This window comes from Erpetoichthys calabaricus, chromosome 1, assembly GCF_900747795.2.
Source record: "Erpetoichthys calabaricus chromosome 1, fErpCal1.3, whole genome shotgun sequence".
In the NCBI taxonomy this organism is placed as follows: domain Eukaryota; kingdom Metazoa; phylum Chordata; class Cladistia; order Polypteriformes; family Polypteridae; genus Erpetoichthys; species Erpetoichthys calabaricus.
In genome coordinates this window covers 160074875-160102248 of record NC_041394.2, presented here as the reverse complement: position 1 = coordinate 160102248, position 27374 = coordinate 160074875, and the positions used below count along the sequence as shown (strand labels likewise).

General features: G+C 40.1%; 1 protein-coding gene across 2 annotated transcripts in view; it reads right to left on the bottom strand.

Annotated features, from left to right (window-relative positions):
* abcf1 (ATP-binding cassette, sub-family F (GCN20), member 1) overlaps window positions 1–27374 on the bottom strand; it is a 546353-nt gene that overhangs the window by 20172 nt on the left and 498807 nt on the right. For both annotated transcript variants that reach the window (XM_051920392.1, XM_051920395.1), the window contains 5 exons: window positions 25268–25416; window positions 8985–9068; window positions 7318–7442; window positions 7101–7213; window positions 2788–2959 (listed from right to left, as the gene is read on the bottom strand). In XM_051920392.1, coding sequence (XP_051776352.1) covers window positions 2788–2959; window positions 7101–7213; window positions 7318–7442; window positions 8985–9068; window positions 25268–25416 — 643 coding nt within the window. The remainder of the gene's footprint in view (window positions 1–2787; window positions 2960–7100; window positions 7214–7317; window positions 7443–8984; window positions 9069–25267; window positions 25417–27374) is intronic.

The window sequence follows — 27374 nt, the reverse complement described above, 5'->3', positions numbered from 1 at the left end:
ATATCAGGAGAAGGTGGGAGTGGAGGATGCCATCATCTATATGCTACACAGATCCCTCTCCCACTTGGACAGAGGAAGTGGTGCTGTAAGAATTATGTTTCTAGACTTCTCTAGCGCCTTCAACACAATCAAACCTCTGCTCCTTAGGGACAAGCTGACAGAGATGGGAGTAGATTCATACCTGGTGGCATGGATCATGGACTATCTTAAAGACAGACCTCAGTATGTGCGTCTTGGGAACTGCACGTCTGACATTGTGGTCAGCAACACAGAAGCGCCACAGGGGACTGTACTTTCTCCGGTCCTGTTCAGCCTATATACATCGGATTTCCAATATAACTCGGAGTCCTGCCACGTGCAAAAGTTCGCTGACGTCACTGCTATTGTGGGCTGCATCAGGAGTGGGCAGGAGGAGGAGTATAGGGACCTAATCAACAACTTTGTAAAATGGTGCGACTCAAACCACCTACACCTGAACACCAACAAAACCAAGGAGCTGGTGGTGGATTTTAGGAGGCCCAGACCCCTCATGGACCCCGTGATCATCAGAGGTGACTGTGTGCAGATGGTGCAGACCTATAAATACCTGGGAGTGCAGCTGGATGATAAATTAGACTGGACTGCCAATACTGATGCTCTGTGTAAGAAAGGACAGAGCCAGTTATACGTCCTTCAACATCTGCAATAAGATGCTGCAGATGTTCTATCAGACGGTTGTGGCGAGTGCCCTCTTCTACACGGTGGTGTGCTGGGGAGGCAGCATTAAGAAGAAAGACGCCTCACGCCTGGACAAACTGGTGAGGAAGGCAGGCTCTATTATTGGCATGGAGCTGGACAGTTTAACATCTGTGGCAGAGCGACGGGCGCTAAGTAGGCTCCTATCAATTAAGGAGAATCCACTGCATCCACTAAACAGTGTCATCTCCAGACAGAAGAGCAGCTTCAGCGACAGACTGCTGTCACTGTCCTGCTCCACTGACAGACTGAGAAGATCGTTCCTCCCCCAAACTATGCGACTCTTCAATTCCACCCGGGGGGGGGGGGGGGGTAAAAATTAACATTTTACAAAGTTATTGTCTGTTTTTACCTGCATTATTATCAATCTTTATTTAATATTGTTTTTTGTATCAGTATGCTGCTGCTGGAGAATGTGAATTTCCCCTTGGGATTAATAAAGTATCTATCTATCTATCTATCTATCTATCTATCTATCTATCTATCTATCTATCTATCTATCTATCTATCTATCTATCTATCTATCTATCTATCTATCTATCTATCTATCTATCTATCTATCTATCTATTAAAAACCTTCATACCACATTTACATTTTGTAGGTAACTGTATAATTTAAATAGATATAAATGCTAATTTTACATGTAGAAAAAAGTAAGTAGACCCCTACATTTATCACTTGCTAATATACATAAAATCAGAATCTGGTGCACCAGAGGTGTAAATGTTAAGAACATCATTAGAATGTCTTATTCAAAAATCAGACATTTAGTTTGATTTACTCTTTGTTGTTGAAGTGTGTGTGTTATATCCATTTCTAGATTGAAAGAGCTCTCTGAGCCCTTCAGAAAGAAGTCTATACAGTAGATACCTGTTGGAAATCAACCATGCCACTGTATGGAAGAGCTTATTATCACAAAGAATTAAGATTTAGATTTAAATGGAGGTGTGCAAGGAGGAAATCTTTGCTGTCCAAAAAGTATATCAGGGCAAGACTAAAGTTTGCCTAAGAACACCTAGAGAACAAGACTTCTGGAACAACTGCTTTGGATGGACGTGCAAAGATAAGAGTTAGTTGATCCATGTACTAGAACACTTGTTTGGTGAAATCCAAAGACAGAACTTAACCACAAGAACCGGATACCAAGTATAAAGCACAGCACTGGAAATGTAACCATTTGGGGCTGCTTTTCTGCATGAAGGAATGGGCAGTTTCCCATCATAAAATCAACATGAAATTTTCATTGTACCAGAGGATGCTTGAGGGTAATGTAAGACTATTTGTCAAAAGACTGAAGCTCAACAGTGGTGGAACTTACAACATGACAATGACCTTAAACAAGCAAATTCAACAAGAAATGGCTGAAAAAGAAATGGAGGGTTCAGAAATTCTGGAATGGCCAAAAAAGTCTGGATCTGAATTCCATCAAGGTGCTGTGCGGAGATGTGAAACAGGCTATGCGCACAAGACACCCCTCAAAAATTGCACAATTGAGAGAACGGTCCATGGAGGAGTGGGTAAAAATCATTCCGCTTGTCATTGCCAGAAACTGACAGACATGAATAGGAAATGCCTGTTTTAGGTTGTTTCTGCTAAAGGAAGCAATACAACTTATTAGAGCCAAGGGTGTACTTAAGTATTCCAAAGAAGGAAATGGCCTACCCATTCATTTTCCATGGAATAAATTATGGAAAAGTCACATTTTTCTTATTGACATCACTTTTACCTAAAGATACTGTTTAAATGAACATCAAATTATGATATGTCCACATATGTGTGTGTAAAAAAAAAAAAAAAAAAAAAAATTATTTCATAGGGTGTACTTATTTTTTCACATGACTCACTGCTTACAATAAAAAACCTACAACTTCATTAAAATGAAACATAGCTTTGAAAAATACATAAAATGGTAGAAACAATTGCTTCCCATTTAGATATTTCTAAATAACGTGTTACAGCATACTTACTGCATGTCAAGTCAAGAAAAAAATAAAAGCTCTACTAATTAGTATTTCAATAAATTAGTTCTTATTTAGAAGATAGGCTCCTACTGTGAAGGCCAAGAATAGGTGGACTAAGTGGAGGTGGATTAGGAAAGGTAAATTTCACTGTGTACTCCTTAGGCCTCTTCAACAGTTCTTGCTGCTCAGGTCCCTCCTCTTCCTGAGTCTTTTTACGCCCCTTCTGTTGTTTTCTTGTCAGAGCTTCTTTAGTCTGTTTCTCCTATAAAACAGTATTCTGATGAATTATACTATTTCTATCTTTTATTAGAATCCTTTAATAAGTGCAAAATACAGTTGGCCCTTCGTATCCAAAGGTTCCACATCTGCGGATTCAACAGTATTAAAAAAAAAAATCCAGAAATTAGGGCTGAATGAAGTGATTTGTAGACATACCCTGCTATAGCCTCCCACCATAGAAGTTGAATAAAATGGCTCAAAGGAGTAAACTTACAGCTCCAATATGGCAACCAATTGCTGAGCCACCACACTGCTCTTCAGATGGATAGCTCTGCTCACAAAAAGCAACCTTGCTCTACTTTGTAGATCAATCGACCCCATTCTCCAATAATCACTGACTTTATAAAAGGAAAGCACTATCTCACTCAATTTTCCTACCTCTGCATCTGATTTCCATCTTTACAAATTTCACAGTACTGCATGTCTTAAACAAAACACAAAAGATATACACTTACTATGGAAAATAAAGACATTCAAGCATAGTAGACAAACTAATTACTAACCAAAATGTTAAACTGAATTGGACTTCCTTAAACTGTTGCTGCCCTCCAAAGCACTAAAAGTGAACCTGTCCATAAGCCTGGAGATATCTAGCCGGGACACCGGTTTTAAACGTAGGTTTGTTATCTATACACTTGCAGGCAAAAAGCTCTTCAGGCCACAAATGGCTTAAACACACATACACTGCCCGTAGGTAATCAATACATTGTAAATTGAATGCTAAAGTTTCAAGTGACAAACAGGGACACGTGTGTACAGTGGCAAGTGCTGTCCCGATTTCTTTCTTTCTTTTCTTTTTTTTTTTTATACAAAAGCCATTCAGTTGGCATGTGTGACTGTAAGGCGTGGATTGGCCCTTGCTGTGCACCGCTTGTTATCATGATAAAAAAGCTTCTAAAAAGCAAATAAGCAGTAAAAACAGTCACTCAAAGGTTAGGTTAGTCCTCTCTGTCAATGAGAAAATAAAAATCTTAAGATCTATTGAAAAGTGTTATGTCATCTGTCAAAGTCATTATTCCCTAAGCAATACAGTATAACAAGTATTTATATAGCATTTACACAGCATAGGTATTATAAGTGACCAAGCAATAATTTAAAGTACCATATTTTTAGACACATCTAGGTTTAGAGGAGGAAAACAAGAAAAAAAATATTCTGAAACAAATGGTGTACTAATATATTTAATAAAATATAGCAGAATATTTCAACCATGTAAAGTCAACAGTGGTATTAAGAATCATCATCACTGCCATTAACAAATGAGGAGAGACTTTAAGGTTCAAGTACTCTTCTAGTTTTCTGGAAACCCCAAGAACTCCTCATCACTAGTGTCAGAATTTATGAAGCTCAGCTGCTCACAATCACTTTGCAGGAGCACGTACCTATCATCACGCGGCATAACCTGTTCAAAGCCACCAGGTGACAAAACACGTTTGGACCAATGCTCCCTGAAGTTATATCGCCAGTCTAGTCCCATCTATATTTGTAATGCCATAAAACCCTTCATCTCGTCTTTCGTTGTGGGTTCCCACTTTGATAAAATGAGAATGCGATGCAAGTGCAGCCCGTGATTCAAAAAAATTGCTCTGCATACCTGTTTGTCTCGTCTGACAGTAGCTAAAAGGCAGCCTCAGGAAAGAACAGCCTGAAATAGTCCAGTGGCTGGTAATCTGTCGTGTCCAACAGCAAGCAATGCTGTCTTGTGAAGTCCGGTAGCCAGTTTGGCTCCCAAGGATCAGTGTCTTGGTATTCCTCCCACACGAACCTTGCTGTAGGTGCATCGGCTGCGCGAATGCGCTCAGCTGGAGTGGCATCGGCTGGTGTCCGATCAGCTGATTCCAGTTCCTCACTTGCTTGCTCAATCTCCTGATCACTCTCAACAAAATCAGATTCTGAAAAATCAGTCCGACTCAGCAATAATGCGCAAAACATCATCTGCTGAGTATTTTGTTTTCTGCACTCGCTTCGCTCACTTGTGAGATGTCGATGCCATCTTGCCTTTGTTTACATTTGTTTACATTTTGTAACTCATGCACACGTAAGATTTAGATGGCGAGTCAATGAGTCTAACATTCCTCCAAGCAGAGAGGGAATGCCTGTAACGTAACGTACTGTTTTGTTGCCATTAACAGCTGATTGTTGCCCTCTACCCCTTGATGTTGACTTCTGTCAGGTAATACATATCACGGTCTGTGACGCAATATTCGCTCCATAAGACGCATAGACATTTCCACCCTTCATTTGGGGAAATAAAAGTGCGTCTTATGGAGTGAAAAATACGGTACATGGGAGGATGTATGTAGGTTATATGCAAATACTATACAATTTTACATAATATACTTGAGCTTTCGAAACATTTTGGCATCTGCGGGGGCGGTGGGGGGTATTGGGTTGGGGTCCTGGAACCAATCCTCTGTGGATAAGGAGGGCCAACCATATATTATAAAAGGTAATGAAAGCACATAATTAAAATAATTAAATAGTTACACATACAGTGCATCCGGAAAGTATTCACAGCGCATAACTTTTTCCACATTTTGTTATGTTACAGCCTTATTCCAAAATGGATTAAATTCATTTTCTTCCTCAGAATTCTACACACAACACCCCATAATGACAATGTGAAAAAAGTTTACTTGAGGTTTTTGCAAATTTATTAAAAATAAAAAAATTGAGAAAGCACATGTACATAAGTATTCACAGCCTTTGCCGTGAAGCTCGAAATTGAGCTCAGGTGCATCCTGTTTCCCCTGGTCATCCTTGAGATGTTTCTGCAGCTAAATTGGAGTCCACCTGTGGTAAATTCAGTTGACTGGACATGATTTGGAAAGGCACACACTTGTCTATATAAGTTCCCACAGTTGACAGTTCATGTCAGAGCACAAACCAAGCATGAAATCAAAGGAATTGTCTGTAGACCTCCAAGACAGGATGGTCTCGAGGCACAAATCTGGGGAAGGTTACAGAAAAAATTCTGCTGCTTTGAAGGTCCCAATGAGCACAGTGGCCTCCATCGTCCGTAAGTGGAAGAAGTTTGAAGCCACTAGGACTCTTCCTAGAGCTGGCCGGCCATCTAAACTGAGCGATCAGGGGAGAAAGGCCTTAGTCAGGGAGGTGACCAAGAACCCGATGGTCACTCTGTCAGAGCTCCAGAAGTCCTCTGTGGAGAGAGGAGAACCTTGCAGAAGGACAACCATCTCTGCAGCAATCCACCAATCAGGCCTGTATGGTAGAGTGGCCAGATGGAAGCCACTCCTTAGTAAAAGGCACTAAGACAATGAGAAAGAAAATTCTCTGGTCTGATGAGACAAAGATTGAACTCTTTGGTGTGAATGCCAGGTGTCACGTTTGGAGGAAACCTGGCACCATCCCTACAGTGAAGCATGGTGGTGGCAGCATCATGCTGTTGGGATGTTTTTCAGCGGCAGGAACTGGGAGACTAGTCAGGATAAAGGGAAAGATGACTGTAGCAATGTACAGAGACATCCTGGATGAAAACCTGCTCCAGAGCGCTCTTGACCTCAGACTGGGATGACGGTTCATCTTTCAGCAGGACAACGACCCTAAGCACACAGTCAAGATATCAAATGAGTGGCTTCAGGACAACTCTGTGAATGTTCTTGAGTGACCCAGCCAGAGCCCAGACTTGAATCTGATTGAAGATCTCTGGAGAGATCTTGAAATGGCTGTGCACCGACGCTTCCCATCCAACCTGATGGAGCTTGAGAGGTGCTGCAAAGAGGAATGGGCGAAACTGGCCAAGGATAGGTGTGCCAAACTTGTGGCATCATATTCAAAAAGACTCGAGTCTGTAATTGCTGCCAAAGGTGCATCGACAAAGTATTGAGAAAAGGCTGTGAATACTTAAGTACATGTGATTTCTCAGTTTTTTTATTTTTAATAAATTTGCAAAAACCTCAAGTAAACTTTTTTCACGTTGTCATTATGGGGTGTTGTGTGTAGAATTCTGAGGAAAAAAATGAATTTAATCCATTTTGGAATAAGGCTGAAACATAACAAAATATGGAAAAAGTGATGCGCTGTGAATACTTTCCGGATGCACTGTACAATAATGTTGTCCAGACAAGTAAATATTGTTGCAAATAACATTAAGAGCTACTCACAGCTTGCTTTGTAGATTTCCCTCCAGCTTTAAGGTCTTTCAGTTTTTTTTCTTGTTTCTCATACTGCTTTAGCAGCTCCTTCTGCTTCTGAACATACATCTTCTTAAATGTCACTATAAAAGATAAAAATGAGCTTTATTAGTGATTAAAAAGGACACTTAAGTTCAGTACAGATTATCTACAAAACGTCAATTATTGGCATCTCTGTGATACATACAGTAGTTGCCTCTGTAGTAATACAGTTTCTGGTTGTCCAAATGAACAATATCTGTGCATACATCATCCAAGAATCCTTGGTCGTGAGAAACTATTAGAAGGGTTTTCTTCCATCCCTGCAAGTAGCTGTGTGTGAAAAAGGATACCAGAGATATTTGGAAAGTTTTCAGCAAACAAAATTATATTTCATATGTTAAACCAATACAGCCCATGTGTTTTAAAATTTTCTGAATTTTTAAAAATATTTATTAACTGAAATTATGGAAGGTAATATGAAGCTCTTGGATCCTGGTTGCTTAAATTAGATATTATGAAAATACATAACAAAGAAGAACTTTATAATGAATCACTGCATTTAATACTCTGGCTTATCTGATCTGCATTGCAAGTTAAAGGCACCAATAAACATTATACAATTCTATAAATACTACTACACTTCATGTTTGCCAGTACTTTGACTTTTTTTAATATAAATATTAGAAAATATACAAAGAGCATAACATTCCAAAGCATTTAAAGATTTACCCGTAACTGTTGATACAAACTGGTACAAACTGAACAAAGAGTAGAAACCTAGCTGTAGCTCTTTATGACCTGTGGGAATAGGTGAACATTTCTTTTTCATCAGGACAAAAATTAAAATCTCATTATATTTAAGAGAAAGTCAAGTGTATGAATGAAATATACTGTTGTCTACTAACTAGCAAGCACATTTAAAAATGGCACAAGCAAGAAGACTGACTGATAGTTATCACCTAATCTTTGACTAACTTCAGCAACAAGCTTCTTTTATTTAACTTTTGTTCTCTGTCATTTACAATGTTCTTTCCCACTACTCACTAAGATGTATTTTAGGTATGCAATTGTTTTGAAAGTTGCATCTGGCAAGTAATGACAGTAATGAACCAGTCACTGATCATTACAAGAAGACATTTAAATTATTTACCTGCTCTATTTGCACTTTGTATAACATGCATGACCAATGACCAGGATATTTTCAGTGGAACATTCATGCAGTTTCACTTTGCGCAACAGGCAATGTAGGAAGTACAGCATTCTCATCTTGTGTACATGTATTTGTGTAAGAAGAAAAGCAATTATCCAAAATTTCCCTCTCCATTAAGTATGAATCAGGCTTTAAAAGTAACTCAATTGCTTTCTGGTATTTAAAAATAAGAGAGCCACATGATGTCAGACTCCTCTAGTTAAAAGAGAGGCTCAACATAACAGCTCACATTTCAAAACACAGAAGGCTAAATTTCGTGTTTGAAGAGATGTTAGTCTGTTCCACTGACAACAGAATATATATAAAAAAATTTATGATTTGTCAATTTCTGTAAACAATGTGTAATTATTGGAATGCAATTAAAAATTTCTAAATTGTAAAATTCAAATTGTGATACACATTTAAATATGAATGTGACAAGGCTACTATAGGAATGATTCACCTAGATTCCCTCAAAATGTTACCATCCCAATTCCATCTCATATTCACGGCAAAACCCATTAAACTTATAAAAAATTAATTTTGCAGTATTCTTTTTAGAAGAATAAATACACTTACATAGAAATTCCAAAAGCAAAATAAAAAGATTTATGAAGAAAATGAAATTTTTACAACACTAATATGAATCAGGACAAAAGAAAAATACAGAGAAAGGTGCTTACTTGTTAAGCCATATAACAGCATTCAGATCCAGGTGATTGGTAGGTTCATCCAGCATTAACAAAGTAGGCTCCATAAAAAGGGCTCTAAAGCAAAAAGAGAGATTAGGGCACTTTGAAACTACTGATTTATTAGTAAATATTTAATACTATGATAGACTGTTTATATAAAAAGTGCTGCACTGATATCAATAATAAACTACAACAGTAAACCATCTTTATAAAGAAAATGAGTTACTAACTGCACCCAACTCTAAAGTCACACAGAGTAAATCCTTCACACAATCAGTATTCTCCCTAGCGTCTTTTAGCTGGGTGCTTCGCCCGGCTAATTTAGTTGAGCGCCCGGCTATCATCTCACATGACGTTGTGAGATGACAGCCGCAGATCTAATGATCTGCAGAGATGGCATGGGACGAGTGGGCAAATATTTTAGAAGTAGGATCGCAAGTTGCAAGGGGAGAGGCGCGGGACAGGATGTTGCTGATCACTCGGTGCTAAAGCTAATAGCGGGTACGAGGCTGAGCGGAGTTCACAAGCAAGTTTAATTACAGTAGCAAGGAGTATGGATAGGTGGGCAGGCGAGAGGAGGCTGTACATGCTAATAGCGGGAGCAGAGCGGCACTTCACAAGAAAAGAGTATGTGGAGGTGGGCAGGCGAGAGGAGGACTGATAAAATAAAAAAAAGACTCGTGGAACCAGCCTTTCAGATATCAGAAAAAGGGCGTCAGGAAGTGACATCTCTGTTCTCAGTGTCAGTGCAGTCTGTGTAGTGCTGCTAAGCTTATGTCAAGAATAAAGTTGACATTTCCACTTTATTCTCGCCGTTTATGTTGAGATTAAAGTTGACATGTTGACTTTATTCTCGTAGTTTGTCATTAAAGTAGAAAATCGTAAACTAAACTTCATCTTAAAATGAATATTTAATTTACTAGATTTTCTCAAACCCCGTCATAAATTATGTAGTGCATGAAATGCTTTGTGTTACCGTGTGGTGATTGGTTATGTGGAGAAAGAAAAAGGAAGGATAGGAATTGGGGTACGTCAGACAGAGACAGCACGCATGCAATAAAGAAAGCCCGCTCAGAAGAACATCCACTGAATTCTGTGTTCGTGTCTCCGACCACCAGATAACAAACCCAACATTTACATAATATTTAAGTTAAACATGTGCGATACCCATTCATACATCCAGTTTTTTTGGAGCCTCGTCACACCTGCCATAAAGTTCTCTACACTGAACGTACACCTGGGGACCCCTTACTGCGAGGGAGCAGCACTACTGCCACACTACCGTTCATATTTAATACATGCTTTAATGCATTTCATCATGAAAATGATATCAAGTATTTATCTTAGCATTGTAATTGTTCAGAGAGCAGGAATATCATGAAGTGAATGTATTCTGTGCGGTGATCCCTCCCGGTGGCTCCTCAGTGCAAGAAGTTTAAGAAGCGCGTAGTGATTAACAACTCGGTCGGGGAACACTTAACACAAAGCATTTAATGCACTACATTACCTTATGACGGGGTTTGAGAAAATCTAGTAAATTAAACATTGATTTTAAGATGAAGTTTAGTTTACGACATTCTACTTTAATGACAGAATAAACTATGAGAATAAAGTGGAAATGTCGACTTTAATCTCGACATAAACGGCGAGAATAAAGTGGAAATGTCGAGAATAAAGTCAACATGTCAACTTTATTCTCGACACGTATTTTTTTTTCTTCACCGTGGCCCTAATATGCTTCCGTAATTTTGTTGAAGTGACCCATCTGCTATTCCTTTTTTGTTCATATCTTGCCCTGCTGTAGTGCAAGTGTGTATTGAATATCCAACAGGCTCTCACTTTCCCACTCAATAGTCTTATTCATAGGTACTTTTAATTTTTTCCAAACATTTTACCAACATGAGCAAAAAAAAAAAAGTGTTCAGAAAACAACACTGCTCAGTTATTTCAGAAAAGAGACGCCACAAACTAATGAAGGTGCAGTGTCAACTCCTCATGTGGCAATTTCAGACAAAGACATTGCAGAACCTAGTCCATCAGGGGAAATCTCTTCAGCACACACTCTGCCAATTGATAAATCTAAGCACCGCTTATCCAGAATAAGCAAACAATGGTTTAAAGATTTTGATTGGCTAATGGTCAAAATAAATGGTATGTGGTGCTCATTGTGCATGAAATATTCAAACATCCCCCAAGGAGGGAGTTACCTTGGGTAAATGTGCCATGCACAAGAATTTGAAAAGAAAGCTTTCTGGACCATGAAAAAAGTAAAACGCACATTGAGTCTTCTGCTGACCTTTTAGGAAAGCGTGTACTACAGCAAACTGGAATCGGTCTAATTGAAAGATCTGTATCTGTGTTAAATAACTTACAGAGAGATGCCTTTGTGGGAGCTTTAAGATCCATGTATTGGTTAGCAAAAAATGAGCTACCACATACAATGTTGTTTGAAAAGCTGTTGGAATACTGTAAAGAAATGAGTTGTTCCTTTTCTAGGAAGAAAAGAAGAATAGATATTTAACTGAAGACAGCATCTGCATATGCAAGTTGGCTTTGAAGAATATTTTTTAATTTTTTTCATTGTTTTCACTTTTCTTCCCGACAGCAACAATGCTTGTGCCTCTTGGTTTATGTCATAGCAATTATTATTTAAAATTTTTGTTAGGGTTGCAGGATCCTGAATTGGATACTTCTTAAATTTAATAAAAAATATTCTAGCACAAGTGTCAAACCTTAAAAAAGGAAGTCATATTGAGCATTGGAAAATAATTAATAATAATTAACTAATAAAAATACTGCACATTTAATTTTCCCCACCACCAAATTTCCCCGTCCCGCCCCATCCAGCTACTTTTTCATGGAAAAAATTTCTGGGGAGAACACTGTCAATATACTTTACTATACCAGACTTTCTATTGGTTTGTGTTTTGCTCCAATATTAACAAAAAATGGACAAGGTTGCAATTGTGCCTCAACAAATATTTCTCTTTCTTACACTCTCATGGCTTCTCTTTAGATCTCAATTTAGCAACTTAAGCATGAGGTGTGCTGTCGGGCTGGACATCACCATATTTCAAAGTTCTTTGTGAAATTTGTAATGAACCAAGTAAATCAAAAGCAATAATGGAATTTTCACATACCCCAGGATGCCTTCTTTCAAATAAATTGTAAGTTTCCATGTAGTCTGCTCTCTTTCATTAATAAAATATGTGAATTGCACATGTATATACTGGTGCTAGCTGTGCATCACAGCTAAGTAAATATACAGGGTGGGCCATTTATATGGATACACCTTAATAAAATGGGAATGGTTGGTGATATTAACTTCCTGTTTGTGGCACATTAGTATATGTGAGGGGGGAAACTTTTCAAGATGGGTGGTGACCATGGTGGCCATTTTGAAGTCGGCCATTTTGGATCCAACTTTTGTTTTTTCAATAGGAAGAGGGTCATGTGACACATCAACCTTATTGGGAATTTCACAAGAAAAACAATGGTGTGCTTGGTTTTAACGTAACTTTATTCTTTCATGAGTTATTTACAAGTTTCTGACCACTTATAAAATGTGTTCAATGTGCTGCCCATTGTGTTGGATTGTCAATGCAACCCTCTTCTCCCACTCTTCACACACTGATAGCAACACCGCAGGAGAAATGCTAGCACAGGCTTCCAGCATCCGTAGTTTCAGGTGCTGCACATCTCGTATCTTCACAGTATAGACAATTGCCTTCAGATGACCCCAAAGATAAAAGTCTAAGGGGGTCAGATCGGGAGACCTTGGGGGCCACTCAACTGGCCCACGACGACCAATCCACTTTCCAGGAAACTGTTCATTTAGGAATGCTCGGACCTGACACATTGAACACATTTTATAAGTGGTCAGAAACTTGTAAATAACTCATGAAAGAATAAAGTTACGTTAAAACCAAGCACACCATTGTTTTTCTTGTGAAATTCCCAATAAGGTTGATGTGTCACATGACCCTCTTCCTATTGAAAAAACAAAAGTTGGATCCAAAATGGCCGACTTCAAAATGGCCACCATGGTCACCACCCATCTTGAAAAGTTTCCCCCCTCACATATACTAATGTGCCACAAACAGGAAGTTAATATCACCAACCATTCCCATTTTATTAAGGTGTATCCATATAAATGGCCCACCCTGTACTTTCATCAAAGATCCCACCTGCACCGTGCCACATACTATGAAAGGCGCACTGGACATCAGAGGTTCAGAGCATTCCGTGATGTATAGCTGTCTATGATTTATCATTCATTCTACTTAAGTAACAGATGTGCATAAAAGGCAAGAAATAAGTTGGGTGTGTGACAGCTCATCTTTACGTCCTTTATGAGTACATAGAGATTGCTTGGTTGACATGCAATATGACTTAAGTTTGTGCTAGGGAAATGCCTTAAAAAAAACAAAAAAAACAAAAAAAAACATACAGTTGAGGAAGTCCTAGAAATGTTACAGAATGCTATTGACACAAATATGAAGACCTTGAGTCAGATTCTGATCATAGTTTTGACTCTACTAAGAATGACACATTTTCTTGAATACAACCAAGTATAAGTTTAAGATAGATAGATAACTTTATTAATCCCCAACAAAGTCCTTGATTAGGTTCCAATACTCCTCCTCCTGCCCACTCCTGATGCAGCCCACGATAGCAGTGTCGTCATTGAACATTTGCACGTAGCAGGACTCCGAGTTGTATTGGAAGTCCGATGTATATAGGCTGAACAGGACCGGAGAAAGCACCGTCCCCTGCAGCGCTCCTGTGCTGCTGACCACAATGTCAGACCTGCAGTTCCCGAGACACACATACTGCGGTCTGTCTGTAAGATAGTCCATGATCCATGCCACCAGGTATGAATCTACTCCTATCTCTGTCAGCTTGTCCCTAAGGAGCAGAGGTTGGATGGTGTTGAAGGCGCTAGAGAAGTCCAGAAACATAATTCTTACAGCACCACTGCCTCTGTCCAAGTGGGAGAGGGATCGGTGTAGCATATAGATGATGGCATCCTCCGCTCCCACCTTCTCCTAGTATGCGAACTGCAGAGTGTCGAGGGCGTGGCAGACCTGTGGCCTCAGGTGGTGAAGCAGCAGCCGCTACATGGTCTTCATCACATGTGACGTCAGAGTGAAAGGCAGGAAGTCATTCAGCTCACCAGGACGTGATACCTTTGGGACTGGGGTGATGCAAGATGTTTTCCAAAGCCTCGGGACTCTCCCCTGTTCCAGGCTCAAGTTGAAGATGCACTGTAGAGGACTCCCCAGCTCCAACGCACAGGCCTTCAGCAGTCGTGGCGATACTCCATCTGGACCCACTGCTTTGCTGGCCCGAAGTCTCCTCAGCTCTCTGCTGTAATTGTGGGTCGGGGGAAACTCTCTCCTATGCTGGTATCAGCAGAAGGATGGGAGGAGGATGCAGTACTCTGAGGTGAGAGTGGGTTAGGGTGGTCAAACCTGTTAAAGAAGTTGTTCATCAGGTTCGCTCGCTCCACGTCTCTCGAGCTGCAGCCAGTGATGATCTTCATCCCATCCCACACTTCCTTCATGCTATTATTCTGCAACGTCTGCTTCAGCGTTCTCCTGTACTGCTCCTTCGCCTCCGTGAGCTGGACTCGGAGTTCCTGCTGCACGTGCTTGAGCTCATGTTGATCACCACCTTTAAAAGCCATTTTTTCTGGTTCAAAATGCCCTTGATGTCACTTGTAATCCATGTCTTGTTGTTAGCATAGCAGAGTACTGTACTGTTCTTACTGGAACTACAATGTCCATACAGACGTTGATGTAGTCAGTAGTGAAGTCAACAACCTCCTCAATGTTCTCACTATATGATCCCTGCAGGATATCCCAGTCCGTAGTTCCAAAGAAGTCTCTCAGAGCCTGCTCTGCCTCAGGGGACCACTTCCAGAATGAGCGTGTGGTTGTAGGTAGCTCCCTCACTCTTGGTTTGTAGTGAGGTTGAAGCAGAACCAGGTTATGATCTGCTTTCCCAAGCGCAGGCAGCGGGGTGGCACTGTATGTGTCTTTAACGTTGGCATACAGTAGGTCAATAGTCCTATTTCCCCGGCTGTTACAATACACATACTGGGAGAAGGCAGGTAATGTTTTGTCCAGCGTCACATGGTTAAAGTCTCCAGTGATTAGCACAAGCGCCTCAGGGTGCTGCGTTTGTAGTTTAGCAACAGCGGAATGGTATCTACATGGGAGACAGTTGAAGGACTTTGGTGGTGGTAATTCTCCGTTGATTCCGTTGGTCGTGTGTGATAATAGCGTAACTTTTCCTCCTTCTACAGAAAGGAAGACTGACAGCTCTCCTCCTCCGAAGTCACTTCTGGGGTCTAGCCTTATGGATCTGCCTCTTCGCGATTAGCACAAGCACCTCGCGGTGCTCTGTTTGTAGTTTAGCAACAGCACAATGACGTGTCCAAACTCTCTGGGCAAGTAATAGGGACGCAGACTTACGGCCAACAGTTCGATGTCCCTGCAGCAAGTGGAGATTTTGACTTTTACATGTCCAGGGTTGCATGCAGGGTTACTCACATAAGGTAACATAAGTTTAAAGCATCATGGTGTGCAGTTTTACATTTCAGGCATCATGGGTTCAATCACTATACTCAAACACTGTTTGCTGCACCGTCTTCCTATGTTAGTTTTCTGAGCAGTGCCCTTTCAATTTCAACTTGGAGAGCACTGGCAATATTTCTTAGTGTACTGGTGAATACATTTACGCTGTACTTGTGCCTCTTGAAGTATCACATAAGTGGACCTCACCCCACCCTCTTGGTTTAAATGACACTGTATCACTCTGCACCTCTCACTAGGTTGAGAGTACATGACAGGGGGAAAAAAAAAAAAAAAAAGCTCTTTCAGCTACGGATTTCTTCATGGTACAATGCCACCTCTACCAACCCCTGTCACCTCACCCAGGGGGACTGACAACAATGTGCAATATTTTTAATACTGTTGCTAATTGCACTTTCTTGGACTGAATACTAAATTACAGCCGTAAACATATAGCCGCCAGTAATTCGGTTCCATATCATGCCAAAAATGTGCTGTCTGGGTTGATTGGACACTCTATATTGTACTCTGGGAAAACGGTTTAGTTAGGGTTTTGCAACCTTTATGGCACCGAGACCCAGTTTAACATAGAAGAGTTCACAGATGATCCGCAGAAACAAGCACAATTATAAACAAGAAATAAAACTGAGGAACAGGTGTGGGGGCTAGAGAAGCAAATGCATGGTGAAACAAGTGCAATTAGAAACCGGATTTAAAAAAAAAAAATCTTGTGCAGCTCTGAACACCTGCAACCCAGACAGTGGCTCAGAACCACTGGTTTAGGTGTATGTGACTAACTCTGTGGCCCTGTGCAAGACTGCCAGGAAAGGCACCGTCTTCACCTCTGTAACCCAGCACTGAAAGAAACTGGTATGGAAACATATGTATATACTTGTTTTACTCCAGACATGAAATGCAAGAAGAAAAAAAAAAAAAAAGCATCAACAGCAGAAAAACAAATAAAAACTAAAATTCTGTGGGGCAACTACAATAGAAGGCAGAGTAATATAAGTAAACCGCAGCACAAAAAAACCCCAATCTATTGTACAAAATGTAACTTTCTCTGTGCCCAGTGTTAAACAGAAATTTAAGGAGTGGCATAAAAATATATATATATTCTTTTGTAAAAAATATAACTAAAACTGCAATACTTGTTTTAAGAGATTATGTAGGTGCAAGAGACTAAATGTTTCCAAAAACGGAGACAATGTTTCCTAAAAGGCGTGCACCTTGTACCAAACAGTATAACTTTGCAATGCTATTGAATATGAAATCTAAACTTGATACAATGATCGCTGACACACTGGGGTACAAAAAAAGTGAGCTGTGCATCATAAAATGTTTGGGTTATGTACCATAAAATTCAGTATTCAGGGAGAGAAATCCCTATAACATCAACTATTTTTTGTGTTTTATTTAGGTAATATATTGCTGTAAAAGAAAAGGTTTTTATTCATATAAATACTTTCTTTTTTATTATTTGGACTGTTATACTCACCATTCTTCAGGGATTTCCAGCTCCTTTATTACATAAGCAAAATAATAGCCATTCATTTTTGGGTATTAAATTTAGGTGCAATGATGCAAAAAACCTATTAGTGCATAGGAGGTTGATAGCTGGTTAATAAAATGGATGGGAGCATTTTTTCCCTCTTTCATGTCTACTCCAGGTAACACATGATAATCACTTACAGGTTTCCTAGTTCTAGCATTGGGCGTTTCTCCCTGTTGCCCTCACAATGAAACTATACTGTGGAGAACCAGAGGGACTGACCTCCACAGTACCTTTTCAAGGCTTTCACATACTGCTCGCTGGTGGCTTTATCAACAGTCAGCAACAATAATAAAACCATCTGCTTTTATTTGACAGTCTTGACTGTCTCAATACTATTACTGGCTATGATTGGCTACCACCATTTCTTTTTACAGCACCTTGTTTGGCTGACCTCTAACTTAAAAGAAACTATATTATAACAATTCAATGTTGTTAGTTTTTTATTTTTAGAATAGATAGCACAATTTGCTAAACAGCCTTCTTCTCCGGCATGCAACTAGAACCAAAATGTGCTGATGGCACCAGTCAGGTCACTTTCTACAGTGTGTCAATATAAATTGCAAAATAGCTTTTCTATGAAAATAATCTGACTAATTCATCATCATTCTTTATCTGTCATACAATGCATCATATAAGCTGATTTGTTTTTTCTATTAAATAAAACAAAGTTATGTTTTTTAACACATTCTTGTTTACGTTGGTACTGGGGAGTGACAATATGTTGCAAGTTGGTTGGACCTGCAAGTACACATGAAAATACTACAACTCCTACTCCTCTTTCTCCTGACCATGTGCTTTACATATTTTATCAAAAAAATAACGGTACAAATTAGATTTCAGAACCATTAAACAGCTTGTAATGTTGTTTTTCCTGGTTTTATAAAGTCATCCCTTCAACTTAGGTTTTGCTCTTCTGTTGTATTCTCAAGGGGAACTAACACTCACAGGTACCTCCTCCTTCCAGGTTGGTTTAATAAATTTACTACATTTATTGTACTTTTAAATTTATTCCAGAAAATTCAGATATTAAAGTGAATGCTATGTACAGTGGAACCTCGGTTCATGAACGTCTCAGTACACGTACAAATCGGTTTACGACCATAAAGTTTGCCAAACTTTTGCCTCGGTTCACGACCACACAATCGGTATACGAACAAGCCAGTTTCCCTTTCGGTTTGTACATGTTCAGTCTCTCCCTGTGCATTTCCTGTGCAGCGAGCAAGAGAGAGAGAGCGCGACACACACACACACACACACACACACACACAGAAGCAGCGTGAGAGAGAGCACACACACAGGCAGCGCAAGAGAGAGACAGACGCACACACAGGCAGCAAGAGAGAGAGACAGACGCACACACACAGGCAGCGCGAGAGAGAGGGGGCTGGACGCATAAGGTAGGAAGGCACTTAAAGAATGCACTGGGCTTGATTTTGTTTTCACTTCTGTTTACAGCGATCAGTTTGTAGCATGCATTGTTGCAATGTTACTTTTCTTGGTGGTTTATCACATTACAGATTTTTTCAAATGTTCATTTTTTTCCCTGTGCTTAAAACTCATTAAAAAAAGTGTTTTTAGCTAGCGGCTGGTAGCGCTATAGCGCGAACTATTGCAGTGTTAGTTTCCTCTGTTGTACAAGGTTTTCTCAGTGTTATTCAATGTTTTTACATTTAGTTTACTATTACTCTGTGCATTCTATGGTTTAATTAACTATATTTGTGCTTAAAAACTTAAAAAAATATATATTTACATACAGTTCGTATGGTCTGGAACGGATTAATTGTATTTACATACAATCCTATGGGGGAAATTGCTTCGGTTCACGACCAGAGTTTTGGAATGAATTATGGTCATGAACCGAGGTTCCACTATAATGACAATAGTATTGTAACTTTCATTTTGTTTGATAAACGAATACAACTTTATGATTTTTGTAAACCTCCACTGTTCCCAAACTTACAACTTACTCCCAATCTGCAAAATCCAATCTAAATTTTCTCGCTCATCTCTACCCTAATGTTATTCTCATGATAAACATTTCAGTAGTGCCTTTATTAATCACAGTTAGAGTTTCAGGATTTTGCAGGCAATATGCTATTCATAATTTAATTACACAGATACATATTTAATCCTCTCTTCCGTATGTTTCTTAGACCATGGCTGTCCAAATGTAGCAGTGCTACTGTTAATATATCACATCTCACCTGCACTATTTAACCCACCGTATGTGCTTCCGGGAGAAGTAGAGGCGGAGGTTATGCGAGGGGCGTGTGGGAGTTTTATTTTTTTTTTCTTCTTCTTGTGTGTGTGTATTGAGGGGCAAGACGGTGTGAGGAAGCTGCTGAGCGCCTCTAATAAATGTTATCAACAAATTAAACGTTGTGTTTATTTCAGTTTAACATGGTAGCAGAGGATGGTTTATAAGGATGGCAGCTAGTTATAAAGTCCCGCCGAAGTTTGATGAAGCCAGACCATACGAGTGCTGGAAAAATGAAATCAATGTCTGGACGCGAGTTACCGACCTTGACAGAAAGAAACAAGCACATGCTGTTGCTTTGGGGCTTGAAGGGAGAGCCCGTGAAACCGCGATGGAAATACCTGCGGAAGATTTAGATAGTGATAGCGGTATGACGACGTTAATGGCGAAGCTTGACGCTGTGTTTCTAAAAGAGGAAAAGGATCGTGCGTATGAAGCGTATTCTTATTTTGATGGCATAACGAAGAGCAGTTCAGTTTCCATGGCGGACTACATAATTGATTTTGAACAGCGTTATAACCGAATGAAAAAGTATAATATGACGCTTCCTGATGCTGTGTTGGCTTTTAAGCTTTTGGATACGGCTTGCCTCGATGAAAACAGCAGACAGCTAGCTCTGACGGCCTGTACAGAATTAAAGTTCTCCTCCATGAAGACGGCTCTCAAGAGGATTTTTGGAAGGAAAACTATAGGGTCATTGAATGGAATACAAGTGAACCAAGAATCTGCGTTTTTCACAGAACAAAGACTGCAAGGCAGAGGGAAACGGAACGTGATGTCGCAAAGTGGACTACAAAAGCAGCCATTACAGGGGACTAATCCACTGGATAAGTTTGGTAAGAGATCCAGATGTGCTATTTGCCAGTGTACATTTCATTGGGCTAAAGACTGTCCGCATAAGAAAACTGAACAAGTGCGAATAACTGAAGATGCACATGTAGAAGAGTGTAATATCACATTGTCCATAAAGGACTCCATGTCAGATGCTGAGATATTTATGACTGAATCATTGGGATCGGCGATTATTGACACGGCTTGTATTCGTACTGTGTGTGGAGAAAAATGGCTAGAAAACTATATTGACGGCCTCACTCAAGATCAAGTGAACCAACTGATGCAAACAGAAACTCCAAGTTGCAGACCATTTCGGTTTGGCGATGGGAGTCTGGTGTATTCCACAAGAAATGTGAAATTACCAGCTAAAATAGGACTGACAAAATGCAACATTGAAACCGAAGTTGTCAAGGTTGACATTCCACTTCTGCTAAGTAAAACGTCACTGAAGAAGGCAGGAACCATTCTGGACATGAAAAAGGACAGTGCAGTGATGTTCAAACAATCCATTCCTCTTGAATTTACTAGTTCTGGACATTACTGTGTAGACATCAGAGACAAAGAAGCTAAAAAACCTCAAAGTGAAGAGGAGGTCCTTACAGTGACAGAAAATATGTCTACAGATGAGAAACACGGAGTCCTTCTGAAGCTCCATAAGCAGTTTGGTCATGCGTCAGCAGACAGACTACAGAAACTTATTCACAGTTCAGGAAATAAGGACAAAGAATGCTGTACTATTCTACAACAAATAGTAAATGACTGTGAAATATGCAAGAAGTACAAAAGGACAAAGCCAAAGCCTGCTGTGGGGTTACCTTTAGCTTCAGAGTATAACGAGACTGTGGCGGTGGATCTACACGAGTTAGAGCCAGGTGTGTGGTATCTTCACATAATCGATCACTTTACACGATTCAGCGCTGGAAACATTGTGACTACAAAGAAGTCATCTGAAATTGTAAACTCCTTCATTCACACTTGGATTAGTGTTCATGGCGCCCCTCAGAGGCTGTACAGCGACAACGGAGGTGAATTCAATAGTAAAGAGATCAGAGACATGGCTGAGAATTTTAACATCGAGACAAGAACAACAGCAGGATACAGTCCCTGGAGCAACGGACTACTCGAGAGACATAATCAGACACTGACTGAAATCATCCTGAAGGTCAAACGAGAGAATGGATGTGACTGGCACACTGCCCTTGATTGGGCCCTCATGGCAAAGAACAGTATGTTAAACGTTCAAGGCTACAGTCCGTATCAGTTGGTGTTTGGACGAAATCCTAATCTTCCTTCTGTGATAGTCAATAAACCACCTGCTTTAGAAGGCACTACTATGAGTGCTAGAGTGGGAGAACATATTTCTGCCTTATATGCTTCCAGGAAAGCATTCACAGAAGCGGAGTCTTCTGAGCGGATAAGAAGGGCAATACGTAAGCAGCTCAGGCCCACTGATGAAATGTATGTGACCGGAGACAAGGTATATTACAAAAGAGGGGACTGTCCAGAGTGGAAGGGACCAGGGGTAGTTATTGGTCAGGATGGAGCTGTGGTGTTTATAAGACATGGGGGGATTCTTGTAAGAGTGCATCAATCCAGACTCTGTAAGATAAACATGCAGGATCAGGAATCTAAGGATGAGCAGTCTGTGAAAGACAACAGACAAAAAGAAAAAAAAAAAAACAGCTTAAGCAAGGTAGCAGTAAGCTCAGATAGTGAAGAAAATACAGACAGCGAACAGGAAACAATCAGCGACAGGGAGGTAAATACAGGAGAAGTGATTCATCCTAGTATGACACAAATGGAAACAGATCACATTGTTTGTGATAACCCTGCCTCTCCCACTGGTGTAAAGATTAAGAAGGGACAAACTGTGACCTTTATGAAGCAGGATGGTGGTGGTCTACAGAAAGCAAGGGTTTTAGGTAGAGCAGGCAAAGCTTCTGGTAAATACAAAAGCTGGTATAATTTGCAACATATTGAACCTGATGGCAGTGATGGGCGAAAGGAGTCAGTAGATTTATCATGTATTGATAATCTTAACATTGAATCGCCTGTTAGGGAGAGTGATGTGCTTATAACAAAAGACATTTCATTTGATGTGGCTAAGCGGGATGAAATCTTGAATTGGTACAAAAACAATGTTTTTGAAGAAGTTGACGATGTAGGTCAAAAGTGTGTCTCTACCAGATGGGTCTGTAGTCTCAAAGAAACTCCCAATGGCATTGTGCCCAAGGCATGACTCGTAGCTAGAGGATTTGAAGAGTTTAATATTCACGAGCTGCAGAAAGATTCTCCAACTTGTGCTTCTGAATCTCTTAGACTATTGTTAGCAGTAATCTGTCAAAACAAATGGCACATTCATTCCATGGACATCAAATCTGCTTTCTTACAGGGCATGCAGTTGTCCAGAGTAATCCATATCCGGCCTCCTGCTGAAGCAGAAAAGAAAAATACTCTATGGAAACTCAACAAGTGTGTTTACGGCCTTGCTGATGCATCACTGTATTGGTACATTAAGGTGAAAGAAATCATGCTGAGTACAGGTGGTAAAATGTCCAAAGTAGATCCAGCAGTATTCTACTGGTTGGATGAGCAGTGTAAGGTTACTGGAGTACTTGCATGTCATGTTGATGATTTTCTTTGGGCAGGCTCACAAAACTTCTCGAAATATGTGATTCCTACGCTTAAGTCTACATTTCAGGTGGGGCGTGAGGAACATGAAAATTTCTGCTATGTGGGAATGGACTTTGTTACTTTTAATGGTGAAATTCATGTTCATCAGCATAGTTACATTGAAAATTTACAGCCAATTCCCCTACAGGCAGCGTGTGCCCTGCAGAGAGATGCCTCTGTTAATGAGACTGAAGAACAGCAACTTAGGTCAAAAATTGGACAGATATTGTGGGTTGCAAAACAAACCAGACCAGACATCATGTTTGATGTAAGCAGATTGGGGTCAAATATAAAAGATGCCACAGTTCAGTCAATTCACAAGATAAATAAGGTCATTAGAAAGCTTAAATCTGAAAAAGTCACTCTCAGGTTTCAGCATTTGGGAAACAATGATGCTCTGAATCTGACAGTTTTCAGTGATGCCTCCCTAGGAAATCTTCCTGATGGGGGTACACAAGGGGGTATATTAATTGGTCTCATGGGAGAAAGAGGGAAGTTTTCTCCCCTCTTTTGGCAGTCTAAGAGAATTAGACGTGTGGTGAGGAGCACTCTGGCAGGGGAAACCCTAGCCCTGTCAGATGGAATAGATAATGCTATCTTTCTGGTGACCCTCTTTTCTGAGCTTACTACTGGAAATGCTGATCTGAATGCGCCCCCTTTGGTCTGTGTGACAGATAATCACTCTCTATTTGATGCTCTTAAGTCAACAAAACAGGTCACTGAGAAACGACTTAGACTGGAAATAAGCAGTATAAAGGAGCTCATACAGAGTAAAAAAATAAAGAAGGTTCTCTGGTCGGACACAAAAGCTCAACTTGCTGATTGCCTTACAAAAAGGGGAGCATCTGCTCTCATGTTATTAAAAGTACTCAGTGAAGGGCTATGGTGCTATTGAAATCTTATCTAAAACTGTCTTATCAAAAAGTTTAATAAAAATAAAGGGGCTACATTCCAAGCTTATGCAATTTCAATTGTATATGTAACTACTGTTTTGTTTGTGTTTGCTGTGGCCTTTATTCTGCTATGGTAACCAAGGACTTTGTTACATATGTTTCCCCTTTATTCTTTTGTTGTTTTTGTTGTAAAAAAATTATATGGGAGATTGTTAATATATCACATCTCACCTGCACTATTTAACCCACCGTATGTGCTTCCGGGAGAAGTAGAGGCGGAGGTTATGCGAGGGGCGTGTGGGAGTTTTATTTATTTTTTTTCTTCTTGTGCGTGTGTATTGAGGGGCAAGACGGTGTGAGGGAGCTGCTGAGCGCCTCTAATAAATGTTATCAACAAATTAAACGTCGTGTTTATTTCAGTTTAACAGCTACCGCTGGAAGGACTCCATTTCCCAGCAGCACCAAAGGGGATTGCCCTCACTGGATGTCTGAAACGGGCACAGGGGCTACGGAGGACAAGAAGGGCCAGCGGGAATCTTAAAAAGGGGCTGGCGAAACAGCAAGAGAGAGATCTGTGTATCCCGTATCCTATGTGTCTCATCCAATGTAACCACTGCAAAGTCATTTGTACCCTGGATCGTTTCTTGCAAGGATGAATGGACTGTCTCGTGCCTGCCTATAGTGTGAATAGTGGTGGATAAGTCGTCGTGTGTCTCCAGAGGGAGCATTCTCACAAATCTCACCCCTCGCTGCTCAGTAATACCGGTAGAAATGTTTAATTAATTTATTACGGAAGCTGTTCCCAGGATCATCATCTTTATGCTATACCATTTAATCTGTTTCTGCCGCATTGGAACTGTGATAAGGACATTGTCGTGATTATTGATTGTCGGGATTGATTGTTGTGTGTAATATTTGTAATCGCGTAAGGGGAAGGTTGTCTGATTTTTATTGTTTATATTTAATTTTACACTTAAAATATTTCACACATTTGTTTGATTCGTGTCTGTGTCCGTGAGTGTGTGTGGGTCTGGCCAAGGCTGGATACGTTCCTGGAAATAAATAAATCACATTCCAATCGACGGTGTGAATCTAAGCAGAACCGGACTGCTACAGTATGAAAAAGGTTTTGTAAATCATAACAGTACATTAACATTTTAAAAAAAAGCCATTGTTTTAGTTTATTTGCTGTTGAAGCTGTACTTAGTTTTTTTTTTTACTTCAAATATCAACAAAATATGTAATTTGGCCAGAAGTGTCCATATGTTTCCATGCAATGTTTCTTTAACCTTTCTGAATAACCTTTAACATTTTTTCCTATCACATACACATGTAAACTGTATATTTACATATTATACACATTAAAATAAACACACACACTGTCTAAAATGTCTAAACCTGAAAAAAGATGCTAAAGCAAAAAATGCGATCTTCTAAAAGGGCAAATATATACTAAATATATATTTACATCAATATATTCTTACCTTGCAAGAGAAACTCTCATTCTCCAGCCACCAGAAAATTTCTTTGTGGGCCGTACTTGCATTTCGGGTGTAAAACCCAAACCAGCTAAAATTCTGCGAGCTTTTGCCTCTGCGGCAGCTGCTCCAATGGCACGAAGTTCTTCATATACCTGACAAAAAATTGAATCTCACTTCAGTAATGAAAATATAAAATAAAGACTTTTAGTGACCTAATATGTATGCTATTTTAAGTTTTTATATAATATATATACAATCACTGGCCATTTTATTAGGTACACCTTTCTAGTACAAGGTTGGACCCTCCTTTTGCCTTCAGAACTGCTGTAATCATTTGTGGCATAGTTTCACCAAAGTGTTGGAAACATTCCTCAGGGATTTTGGTCCATATTGACATGATAGCATTACATAGTTGCTGCAAATTTGTCGTCTACACATCCACGATGTGATTCTCCCATTCCACCACATCCCAAAGGTGCTCTATTGGACTTGAGATCTGATGACTGTGAAGGCCATTCGAGTACAGTGAATTCATCGTCATGTTCAAGAAACCAGTTTGAGATGATTTGAGCTTTGTGACATCGCGCGTTGTCCGGCTGGAATTAGCCATCTGAAGATGGGTACACTTTGGTCATAAAGGGATGGACACGGTCAACAACAATACTCCGATAGGCTGTGCCATTTAAACGATACTCAATTGGTACTATCACCACCATCAGCATGAACTGTTGGTACAAGGCGAGACAGATCCATGCTTTCATGTTGTTGATGCCGAATTCTGAACCTACCATCCAAATGTCACAGCAAAAATCAAGACTCATCAGACCAGACAATGTTTTTATATTCTTCTACTGTCCAATTTTGGTGAGCTTGTGCGAACTATAGCTTTAGTTGCCTGTTCTTAGCTGACATGAGTGGTACCCGGCATGGTCTCCTGCTGCTGTAGCCAATCTGTTTTAAAGTTCGACATGTTGTGCATTCAGAGATGCAAATCATGTTTGTAACAAGTGGTTATTTGAGTTACTTTTGCCTTTCTATCAGCTCAAAACTCTCTCCATTCTCCACTGGCCTCTGGCATCAAAAAGGCATTTTCGCCCAGCCAACTGCCGTTCACTGGATATTTTCCCTTTTTCACTCCATTCTCTGTAAAACCTAATGATGGTTTTGTGTGAAAATCCCAGTAGATCAACAGTTTCTGAAATACTCAGACCAGCCTGTCTGGCACCAATAACCATGCCACATTGAAAGTCACTTAAATCACCTATCTTCCCTATTCTAATGCTCAGTTTGAACTTCACTGAGTTGTCTTGACAATGTCTACATGCATAATGCATTGAGCTGCTGCTATGTGATTGGCTGATTAGGTATTTGTGTTAACAAGAAGTTGAACAGGTGTACCTAATAAAGTTGATGGTGATTTTATATATATGCTTGTGTATACATATACACACACATACATACACACACTATATATATATATAGACAGACAGACAGACAGACATACATACATACACACACACACACATATACACATTGTGGTATAGTGGGTCCACAGCTCCCGTTAAAAAAATTGTGAATTTCCCCTTGGGATTAATAAAGTATCTATCTATCTATCTATCTATCTATCTATCTATCTATCTAGCCACTTTTAATAAATGATCACCGTACTCGCGGCTTAGTGAGGGGGCGTGGTGGTGTGTGGCCGAAGCGGTTCCTGAGGAGTTCATGGTGTGGGTGTTTCTCACCTAAGTGCACAAGTGAGAGGCAGTCCACATCCGTAATTGTTCCCAGGAGCAGCTGATTGCCACGACTACCACGTTCCCTTCATAAATAGAAGCGCAAGTCGGCTAAAGGGGGAGAAGAAAGGAAAGAGAAGGAATGGAGGTTGCAGGAAGAAAGCAGGAAGCAGTGGAGAGAGAGAGAAAGCCGGTGCGGGAGAGCGAGCGAGTGAGAGCAGGCTTGCGTGCAGCTAAACAGGGAGCCGACACCCGGGGAGTAGTCGCAGTGGTCGCTCCTGCCGAGTTTATTTTGAAGAGCGGGAGTGACCGGAAGGCGGATGACTATCTGTGTAAGGCAGCGGGAGTCGGGACTTGGGGTGTGTATTCCCCAG